This window comes from Macrobrachium rosenbergii, chromosome 48 (genome assembly GCF_040412425.1).
Source record: "Macrobrachium rosenbergii isolate ZJJX-2024 chromosome 48, ASM4041242v1, whole genome shotgun sequence".
Lineage (NCBI taxonomy): Eukaryota > Metazoa > Arthropoda > Malacostraca > Decapoda > Palaemonidae > Macrobrachium > Macrobrachium rosenbergii.
In genome coordinates this window covers 67,090,220-67,102,719 of record NC_089788.1, presented here as the reverse complement: position 1 = coordinate 67,102,719, position 12,500 = coordinate 67,090,220, and the positions used below count along the sequence as shown (strand labels likewise).

General features: G+C 36.7%; 1 protein-coding gene across 10 annotated transcripts in view; it reads right to left on the bottom strand.

The window, feature by feature from the left end:
* LOC136831491 (cell adhesion molecule Dscam2-like) overlaps positions 1–12,500 on the bottom strand; it is a 712,499-nt gene that overhangs the window by 364,012 nt on the left and 335,987 nt on the right. For all 10 annotated transcript variants that reach the window (XR_010850906.1, XM_067092005.1, XM_067092006.1 and 7 more), the window contains one exon: positions 3,109–3,258. Coding sequence is in view for 9 of the 10 variants with exons in the window: in XM_067092005.1 (XP_066948106.1) it covers positions 3,109–3,258 (150 nt within the window). In the remaining variant the exon portion in view is untranslated. The remainder of the gene's footprint in view (positions 1–3,108; positions 3,259–12,500) is intronic.

Here is a 12,500-nt window from a genome sequence, read left to right as displayed (position 1 = left end):
GTTTTAATTAGGTAAGGAAGAACGAATAAAAATTTCTATATATCAGAATAATAACTTCAGTCTTCTAAGCAAACTCTTATAATTGCAATTGTGAAAAATGTAAAAATTTCTATTTACACTAAGCGAAACAACAATTCCAAACCTTGCAAAGAAGGATAAGAATTAAAGTCAACGCGCAAACGTCGAATTTTTCCTTCCATACTCTTGGCACTAAAGAAGAAAAAGATAGGGAGGGAGGGAGGGAGGGTGGGAGGGGGAGGGAGAGAGAAAAAGATGGGGAGGGGGAGATACTGGGGAAAGGGCATTTTTCATTTAAATTAATTGCATTTTTGGTTTTCATTCCATGCGTTTATGAATTCGAGCTCATGCAAATATTTTATTAAAACTTTTGCTTCCGTAACAATGAGATTGGATTGATTCCAATATATGATAAATTTTGTCTATGGAAAATCTGTGATTTTTTTTATACTTTTAATATAAAACAATTTATACAAATATGCATATAAGCATACGCGCGCATGTGAGTGTAAAAGAACACATACATATGAATCCCATACACATATATAAATTCATGATGTAATTATATACATGCATAGCCTACATACATATATGCATGTATACATACATATACACGTATTTGTGCATGCATGTGCATATGCATCATCCTTCTCTTAAATGTACACTCAAATGTACATTTATAAATACACACACACTATATATATATTTATATATATATATATATATATATATATATATATATATATATATATATATATGCATATATATGACTATATATATATATATATATATATATATATATGCATATGAACATGACTCACGAACACACGTGTGCATATATATATATATATATATATATATATATATATATATATATATATATATATATATATATATATATATATATATCGTTAGCGAATGGAAATACAATCTAACAAGGCAGTACATTTAATTAATAAAACGAAACAATAAAAATTCATACGAGAAATCTTTTCCAATCTGTCCTTAGTATTCAATCACACAACACCCTCTCTTAACAATAAATCCATGTCCCGGCATCAGATATTTTCTTTATAAATAAAAAAACGAAGTAACATCATAAAATATAAAAAGAAATTGAAAAACAATGGCTAAAAGATCAGATGTTAATAATGTAAGCCCTTCAGCGAACGAGCGTTATCGTCGAGGAGATAATATTTTCAGCATCCACACTTCACATTATTGCTAAAAAGTTTGTTATTTTTTTCATGAAACTCTGTGAAAGTAAGCGACTACCCAGGAAAGTGGAAATAGCTTGAAAAAATAAAGAATGTAGAAAAGACACCACTGTCCACCTTCTGAAGTGCCTAGTGCTAACTGGTGACAGTTAGTTTACCAGTTCCTTCCTATTTACGCCTCGAATCACGAATTTCCTCCCTAATTTTGCTTTCCCTGGGTCCAGTAATGTATTCTGTTCCTGTCAATGGTACTACCGGTCTTTTGGGTATTCTACTCTATTATTGTGCGAGTTCTCTTATTATTTGATTATCCTGTAGGTATGCTATAAATTATGCTATTAAGGCTGGAATAGCAATACGGCTGAAGGGAAAAAAGTGTATGATTCGATCTGAGTTTTACTAGACAATAATTCAAAATAATGTTTCTATCTATACCCAGTCGCTCTAACAGAAGAGTAACACCCTAGGCAGATTCTGCCTGGGCGATACAGGTAACAAGTCAGTCAAGGACTTCCTCTAGTGAACAACAGCTTAAAATCGTGTCTCCGACAGTATTATTATTATTACTATTATAATTATCATTATTTCAGTAGATGAAACTTACTCACATGGAACAAGCACACAGGGGCCACTGACTTGAAATTCAAGCTTCCAAAGAATGCTGGTTCAACCTCCAACTGCAGACCCTACACTGCAGCAGTAACTGATCATGATATAGCCCCAGTGATTTTTCATCACCCGGGGGGAGCCGCGAACCCGCGACATCTGAGCGGCATGCCACGACACTTACCACCATACCAGCGGCCCAGTTTAAAAGCTAAAAGGCAAAAGAGCCTTTGGACACAGCCGATGAATAACAGTTATACATCACAGAATTCTAACTAACTGCCAACATGACATTTGTCACTATGACAATTGAACCGCAGTAAAAACCAGGCCAAAGGAACGTCCACTGACCAGTGACATCACACTATGTTACTTTATTTAGAAAGGAATGCTAACGCCCCTCCAAATCACCATAGTTATATATTCCTCACTATATACATGTATAATTCTGGTAAAAAAAGCATAGTTGTATATATTTCTACTAAAAACACAGCGTAGCTGTATATATTCGTGATAAAAAAGCGAAGCTATGTATGTATATATATATATGTGTGTATGTAAGTATGTATATATATATATATATATATATATATATATATATATATATATATATATATATATAAACCAGTTTAACTTTATATATATATTTTCTGGTGAAAAAGCATAGCCCTTTATATTTCTGGTAAAAATAGCGCCCTATGTATATATATACTGTATATGTATATACATATATGATTTATATATATATATATATATATATATATATATATATATATATATATATATATATATATATATATATATATATATATATATATATATATATATATCTCCGGTAAAAGACCAGTACACCTTTATATATATATATTTCCGGTGAAAAAAATTCATACCTCTTTATATTTCTGGTAAAAACAGCGTCACTATATCTATCTCCGGTAAAAAACAGCGGCCCTACATAAATATTTCTGGTACAAAAACAGCGTAGCCGTGTATATTCATAGTGAAAAAGCAGTACAAATATACTTATTTCTGGCAAAAAAAAAAAAAACAGCGTAGGTATGTATAGTTCTAGTAAAAACACCCGCGCAATTATACATATATTCTGGCAAAAAAACGGCGTGGCTATATATATAAATTTATATATTTCTGGTAAGAAAAAAAACAACGTAGCTATATATATCTCAAGTAAAACAAATCGAAACTTGAAAACCAAAGCGCCAGCAACCTGACACACTTCGATCACGGTGACACAAGAGGCCTGACCTACCTGTAACGATGATCCTGGCAGGCGTGGTAGAGAGCTGAGTGCGTCCAGTGAGCTTGTGGAGAGTCCGGCACTGGAACCTGGAGAGTCCATCTTGAGGTCCAACGTCCAAGACGTGCAGCTCGCCTTCGGCGGTCATGTGGTATTTGCCGTCTGTCAGGGAAATGAACATTTCAGATTTATTAGCCGAGGAATAACAGCAATTGCTACAGTCACTAAATCACTAAATAATTCTTGAGTGGCTACAGTCACTAAATAATTCTATTATTGAAATGAGGAGAAAAATCCTGATGGTAACAAATTCAATTTTCTTTTCTCATTTTTGTTGAGATCGTGGCTGAAATTTTTAGCAATCGCTGAAATAAATAATAATTTTACACTGAAGATATATATACTAATATTTCTTAAATTTATTATTTCTTATTTTATTTTCAATTCCTCATATACACACACACATACATACATACATACATATATATATATATATACATATATATATACATATATATACAGTATATATATAGATATATATATATATATATATATATATATATATATATATATATATATATATATATATATATATATATATATATATATATAAAACATGAACCATAGCCGAACCCAACAAAGGCTGTACAGAGAAACGATTTCGCCTTCTGCCAAAAAACAATGAATAATAAAAGAGATTTGCCTGGCCCGGAGACTTAAAAAAAAAAAAAGGACAGTAGGAAAAAATTTTTATATACATTTGCCTCCTTGATAAACTCCCAACCGTTACATTCAGGAACACAGCAACAAAGCCACAATAATAATAATAATAATAATAATAATAATAATAATAATAATAATAATAATAATAATAATAATAATAATAATAATACTAAACTTTGTTTTCCTTTTCAATACTGAGATTAACATAAAAAACAGAGAAGCTAAAATAATTATTATCAACGATGACCAGAAATTATAAAGAATGTTGTACCATTAAAGTTCTTCATATTAGCCACGAATACACAATAATATTGGTATATAGAATTTCGGCCAAAGGTCAAGCGCTGGGACCTACGAGGTCTTTCAGCGCTGAAAGGGAAACCGACAGTAAAAGCCTTGAAAGGTGTAACAGGAGGGAAACCTCGCAGTTGCACTACGAAACAATTGTTAGGAGGGGGTGGAAAGTGAGATGGAAGAAAGCGAATATGAACATAGGTAGTGTAAAAAGAATGACAGAGGTTGCAGCTAGGGGCCGAAGGGACGCTGCAAAGAACGTGAAGTAATGCCTAGAGTGCACCACGTGAGGTACACTGACGGCACTAACCCCCTACGGAGCACAAAAATGTTGAAAGAGAAATAAAGGATTGGAAAGTAATCTAAATAGTGATTTAATAATTTGTATAAATATTAATATTTCGTCTGCAATGAATATAAAGTATAATGAATGTCATAACAATGATGGAAAAGAGTCAGTCAACCAACAAAATTTTAAAATACATTGTAAAAAGAAAGAGGGATGGAAACACAAAATAAAGCAATAAATAGCAAAAAAATACCCGAGAGGAAATAAACAAAGTTTAAAATATAAAAGATAAAAAAAAACACATAAGGGAGCGTAATCAATCGAGAAACACTAGAAATAAATTAAATTCTCTAACAGTCTGGGAGGAAAGAGAAGAGACATGGGTGGAGGATTTAAATTGAAGAGAAAAATCCTTGGAGACAAAGTGAGTAAAAACAGGGGAAAAAAGGAGGGAGAGAGAGAGAGAGAGAGAGAGAGAGAGAGAGAGAGAGAGAGAGAGAGAGAGAGAGAGAGAGAGAGCAAAATTTTCACAATTTTTTTTAAAGGAATTTGTCCTCAGAAAATTCCCACATCTATTCACTTTCAATGACAGATTGCTGCCCCCAAAACCGGAGGAATGAGGGGGAGGAGAAGAAGGAAAGGGAGGGGGATGGGAGGGGGAGGGGAGTGAGAGGGTAGGAAGAGGCAGAAAAGAATAAAAGAGAAAAAGACGAGGACTTCGGCAGTCATTTTTGTGGTCGGCGATTCTCTGGCCTTCTTTACGCCTTAAAAAAGAACCCTAATAAGAATTTCAAAGGGGAATAAAACGACTCCTACTCCAGTACTGGAGGAGGAGGAGGAGGGAGGAGGAGGAGGAGGAGGAGGAGGAGGAGGAGGAGGAGGAGGAGGAGGAGGAGGAGGAGGAGGAGGAGAGGAGGGGGTATAATATATATATATATATATATATATATATATATATATATATATATATATATATATATATATATATATATATATATATATATATATATATATATATATATATATATATATGGGATGAGACTGCTGGTCCAACGCCCGTACTCCAAGGATATCCAAAGGGCTTATAATTATGCCGGAGGCATTTGGCTTTCCAAGGAGGCCTCTCAAGCGAGTAATAACCTAATCCAAAATTGCTGAAGTTCGCTGATCGAAGAATCAGCGGTATACAGATCGTGCACTTGTGTGCAGATTGGAGATAAATATAAAAGCACTTGTTTGGGCAGGTGCGCTCTATATTGCATGCGTGAAAGACAGACATACTGACGAGAATCAGCAAACGAATGGCTTCACTTCCATGGGTTTAGGATTACCTAATGGAGGACCTCCCGTTTTGGCGGTAACATTTGAATGGCCATGGACACAATGAACACTCACATTTGGTGTTTCTCTCTCTCTCTCTCCACACCCAAGATGAGACTTGCAACGGGCAACTAACAACTTGATACCTAATTCACAGCTTAATTCGACAGAATTATCATAAAAAATTTAAAAAAACGAACCCACTTTTTCTTCTTTCATCCAGTTCGAGAACAGAACTCTGGTCCCTCTTTTTGTGAGCTGCGTGCCCTTACCACGGAGCTACGAGGCCAGAAAGAGAGTAAGAAAACAAGCCCACCTCTTTCACAAAACATAAAAGACACATAGCACAACACACGCCACATCACTCAAGGCTCATTATGAAATGATCCACGGGTAAAGAAACACCTGGGGGAAATCAGGCAGAATGAATGCTCGCTCAAGACGGCAACTTCCTGGGGCCCACGCTCTAAGAGCTTGTTCTTCCAGGGGCATCAAGAAGGCATTCGGCCCCCCGAGAACGGTATAACAGAAATCCTTAACGAGGTCTTATATCACTCTACTTCGAGACGAAAAAGTTGTTGCTTTCCGTAATATCATAGTCAGTATTGTTATGATACGACTGGTTATACACACACAAACAAATACACACAGTCATAAACCAACACACACACACATATATATGTATAACTGAATCACGAAAATATACATACACACATATATATGTATATACACATATATGTATATACATATATATATATATATATATATATATATATATATATATATATATATATATATATATATATATATATATATATATATATATATATATATATATATATGATGGCACATTATATACAGACATTCGTACATCATATATGTGTACATGCATAAAAGCACCTTCACATCCAGAGCAAACAAGTCAGGCAAACTGGCCGCGAAAAGATATCTTAGACTTACGTCCATATGTACTCATCATTAGCACCTATAAAACGGGCAGTATTACATATTTCCATTTTCGGAGGTTATATTGGTCGTAGGGCGTTAGGGAAAGCACGCACTTTTGCCACTATATGGCATCGTCCAAGGTCATATTGAGCCACATTTTGGGTCATAAACTGTCAAGGGATTGCGTATACGGAGAGGGAAAATGTGCCTAAGTTTTGAAATAATCTGGGATATCAGATGATGAAGGTGCAGTGCGTAAGCTGCTGCCAGAGAGAGAGAGAGAGAGAGAGAGAGAGAGAGAGAGAGAGAGAGAGAGAGAGAGAGAGAGAGAGAGAGGTGTATGGAAAATCTTTCACCTATGTACAAGATACGTTCTCACCTCATAGTTAACAAAAACAAAACAAAACTAAACAGAAATTACAAACAATAAATAAACTCAATAAATAAAACCGCTCAAAAAATTCATGTTAAAATACCATAACCTTTTCTCGCAAATAAATTGCAACCTTAAACTGTACTCCCAGAGAAGAAATGATAAAAATGAGAGCAAATAAAAAGCTTAATAAAGGAATAAAAGGCGGTAATGGCCAGCGTAAATATGATGTCATTCCACTCTTTATTTCCATCGCTCTTGGGAGAAATAAAGACGAGAAGATGGCGCTATGCATTCGCTTCATAAACCCGGAAAAACGAAGGCAAGGGTGCGTCTCTTAATGGAAAGATAACGGAGTAGTCGTTTCAGCATTCGCTTGGAGAATAATGCACGAGACACTCTCTCCCTCCTCTCTCTCTCTCTCTCTCTCTCTCTCTCTCTCTCTCTCTCTCTCTCTCTCTCTCTCAAGGGAACATCTAAGACACAACCAAAATTCTCCCGTTTTTTTCCACTTTTCCAAAGAAAGTTTTTTAAATTTCACCTAGGTTCTAGACATCTCTCTCTCTCTCTCTCTCTCTCTCTCTCTCTTTCAGGACAGCGTAGTTTCCCCCTGATGTTGCAACGTCAGCTCAACATAAAAGCAGGGTATCAATAGCACCGAAATAAGACGTTGGAAGATAAGTCAAATGATAAAAAATAAAAGAAGACAAATTCCCTCTCTCTCTCTCTCTCTCTCTCTCTCTCTCTCTCTCTCTCTCTCTCAAGAATAGATATCAGACATGAGTAGATGAATTAAAACAAGTAAAAGTGAAATGGCTTGACATTTAAAAAAATATTTACATTTGTCAAAAATATCTTAAGGGTCTAAATACAACATATTTCATTACCATGGTACAGTAAACTTTTCAAATATGCTCCACCAAAGTATCGGTCTGAATTTGATTTCGTTAAACTTCAACGTTCCTCTGTCGATGTGGGCAGTAAATCGTGCACCCGCGCGGTAGTCAACTATGGAGGATCAACAATAGAGGGTTAGACAGTGCACGGGGAAGATATCATCAGTTATTAATAATCAATGGTGTTGCTTGACAAAAAAATCTACAAAAGCCGTCAGTAATGAATTACTTCTTTATTTTAAGTTAGTATCATATTTTATTAAAAAAAAAACAAGACCATAAAAATAACCTCCGTTGGATAAAGTAAAATCCTTGGAATTTTTTTTTTGAGAAATAAAATCCTCCACTATGTCTCCCTCCCTTTCCTTCCTTTTTTCAGACTGAGATAAATAATACTGGCAGACGAATGACGTCATTATTTTGATCCTCAATTCTGATAAGGCTTCGAGATGAATCCTCCCAAATCTCCAGAAGTGACTTGAAAAATCTTCCTATCTGTGAAATAAAACGCCTCCAGATCTTGCAAAATTTCCTAAGATCTTTTGCTCCAGCTGAGAGAGAGAGAGAGAGAGAGAGAGAGAGAGAGAGAGAGAGAGAGAGAGAGAGAGAGAGAGAGTTCTTGTTTTGATTACGTACGTCTCTAAAAACAAGCGCACCCACAACGAAGAGGAGAGAGAGAGAGAGAGAGAGAGAGAGAGAGAGAGAGAGATTCTCCACACATACCTTGTTCACACAAACATCCTGAGAGAGAGAGAGAGAGAGAGAGAGAGAGAGAGAGAGAGAGAGAGAGAGAGAGAGAGAGGGAGATTCTTATGATTACCTAAGTCTCATAAAAGTCATAAAAGTCACACTCACAATGAAGAGAGAGAGAGAGAGAGAGAGAGAGAGAGAGAGAGAGAGAGAGAGAGAGAGAGAGAGAGAGAGAGAAATTCCCTACATATCTCTTTGGAGACAAATATCCTAAGAGAGAGAGAGAGAGAGAGAGAGAGAGAGAGAGAGAGAGAGAGAGAGAGAGAGAGAGAGAGAGAGAGAGAGAGATTCTTGTTTTGATTACGTACGTCTCTAAAAACAAGCACACCCACAATGCAGAGGAGAGAGAGAGAAAGAGAGAGAGAGAGAGAGAGAGAGAGAGAGAGAGAGAGAGAGAGAGAGAGAGCATTTAGAAGCGCAAAAGTGCCTCTTTATATTCTGTCTGGAGACGCCAAGACCCGCACAATGGACCTCTCAATCTTGAGCGTTTCCAAACGTTTTCTTTGGCCATACCAACTGCCCCTTCTCCCACCCCCCCGCTACTTCCCCCTCCCCTCCCGTCCCAGCCTTTTCTTTCTCTCTCTCTCACGCGACTTCGCCACCTCTTTTCAATAAAAACGACAACCCCGCTGGAACCCCCACGGTCGTTTCCCACACTCTCCAACAACCCCATAAAAGCGGTTTACCCGGGACAATCACCTTGGGCCCCAGTGGCAACACCCCACACCCACTCCCAATCCCCTCTCCCCCCCGTGCCAGACTACCCCACCCAGCAACTGAGGCATTTAAAAAACATTTTCGCTTCAGGGAGCAACTTGGGCATACAAATAGCTGCAATAAAAATGTGAAGTTCGAGGTACAAATAAAAACCATTTGGGGGTAAATGATCCGTTAGCAAGTAAGCGTGCCTTAAAACATCATATATGTATATATAGGTATGTATGTATGTATATGTATATATACATATATATACATACATACATACATACATATATATATATATATATATATATATATATATATATATATATATATATATATATATATATATATATATATATACATAAGCAGCACTGAGGAGGTCATGTCAGCGCTAGAAGAACAGGGAGTTGACTCAGTTCACCTCAATGTCCTCCGTCACATCTGTGACCATGCAACATCATTCATTCGCCTCCACAAGGACTCAGAACCATTCCAACTCAAGAGAGGAGTCCGACAAGGTGACACAAGCTCGCCCAAACTGTTTACTGCCTGCCTGGAGAGCTTTCCGACAACTCAACTGGCAAGAAAAAGGAATAAGAATAGATGGAGAATACCTAAGTCACCTAAGATTTGCTGATGACATCATTATCGTTGCCCCCACCAAAGAAGAGCTTCAACAAATGCTCACCGAGCTAAATGAAGCAAGCATATCAGTAGGCCTCCACACGAACTTCCGTAAGACCAAAGTCATGAGCAATAAATACACTGAAAATGCAGATGACATACTTGAAATTGAAAATCAACAAATTGAGGAAGTGGACCACTACACCTACCTTGGACAACGAATCTCTCTACATGACTCCTCCAAAAAGAGAGGGAAATAAAAAGAAGAATAACCCTCGGTTGGCAGGCGTTTGGAAGAGCCAGTACTGTGTTAAAAAATGAGAAGATTCCTATTCACTTAAAAAGGAAAGTCTATGATGAGTGTATCCTCCCCACTGTCACTGTCATCTAAGGGGCCGGAACTTGGAATCTAACAAAAAAGCTTTCCCTTAAATTACGAACAATGCAGAGTTGGACATGAGAGAATTACGCTAGATCTAACTTGGAAGGATAGAAAAACAGCTAAATGGATACGTCAAAAAACTAAAACTAAAGTAAAGGATATCCTTGAAACCATCATTAAGCTCAAGTGGAACTGGGCGGGGCACATTGCCAGGATGACAGACAACAGATGGACATCACGAACAACCTTCTGGACGCCTCGAGGACACACAAGAAACCGAGGAAGACAAAAAACCCGCTGGCAAGATGACTCAGACCAACATAAACGACAGTGGCACAGAACACCGGAGGATAGAAATCTGTGGAGGAGCCTGGGGAAGGCCTACATCCAACAAAGGACTTTTGAAGGCTGAAATGATGATGATGATGATGATGATGATGATGATGATGATGATGATATGTGTATATATATATATATATATATATATATATATATATATATATATATATATATATATATATATATATATATATATATATATATATATATATATATATATATGTGTGTGTGTGTGTGTGTGTGTGTGTGTGTTTGTGTGTGTGTAAATATACCCGTATATACGTGTATAATATAATGAGAGAGAGAGAGAGAGAGAGAGAGAGAGAGAGAGAGAGAGAACCTTGACCTTCTTAGAATATGCAGATGATGCTGTTTCAACCGGCAAAACGTTAGATCAACAAAGCTTGTTTAGCAGACGGCATCATATACAGTATATAGAGAAGTAGGATTCAAAAGTTAATCTAGAAAAAGACAGAAATTACGAGACAGGATGTATAACGGTATGAAATAACATTACATGGAGGAAGAATTACGGACTAATGAGGCTGAATCTTTCAAATATTCAGGAACAGTAATATCCAGTTCAGATTCTCGTGTTGTGATTTAGTGAAAGACAAAAAATAGGCAAAGCAAACTAGGAACGGGCCGAATAAAATTTGAGATTAAAAAGATTGAAATTGCATTCGACAGTAAAATTATACATAAGTTAACTGTATTGCTATACGGACATTAATCTTGGGATGATAGTGAAAAGAAATATTTAGGTTTTGTCGATTTGTGAATAAATCATAAAGATGAATGTTAGGAGAACGATGAAAGAACGGAGTTAGAAATTATATTATATCATAAGGGAAATTACGAAATACTCCATATGTGGATGAGATAATGAAGATGGTTTGGACATGTCCTTCTCACAACCCCTGGGAGAATAGTATGCATTAGTGTCAGCTCAGCCATGGAGGGGGCCAGAAGAGTTGGAGGACCCAGACCTGCTTGGATGAAAACTATGAAAGGACGCTTGGGGACAAGCGGAGATTTGTTAAAGGTACAGGAAAGACGGGAGTAACGGAATCTCACAGAAGCCCTTGAAGTCACGAGGTATCAGAGGCGATGATGATGGTTTAAACGTACATACACACAAGCATAAATACACACACCTAAGACACTAGGTACTTTACATGTTAGTGGTTAAATGGAGGACATTTATAAAGTGGGCAATACGCCGAAATAATTTCCATATTAACAATGTGCATCAAACATGTAACAAAAGCGATGAGTTGAAAACTACTCGTAAAGGATGGCTCTAGTAAGTTCACCATGTTGCTCAAACTCGTTATCCTTATCTTATTCAAATATCTTCAAAACCGATATGTGAAAAGAAGTCCTATTATCATCTCGTCATTGGATTTTTTTTTTTTATAAAGCATGAATGCAAAAACATGTAATTTGTTGTCTATATTTACCTCTCTAATTGACGTCAGCAGTTTACCCTATGGTATGTGTAAATCCAATCTCTCTCTCTCTCTCTCTCTCTCTCTCTCTCTCTCTCTCTCTCTCTCTCTCCTGGAGCGCGCACGTTACGCTTGTTCATGCTCGTGAATGAGTGACGAACAGCCCCATCACACTACCCCTCCCCATCCGTCCACCAGATTCCCCCATACCCACCCACCCACCCATCCAAATTGACTGCCAGAGAGTAGGGTGAAATTCAATTAATGCTTTTCATACACATTAATCCTACTACTAATTGAAAAATTTGTGATC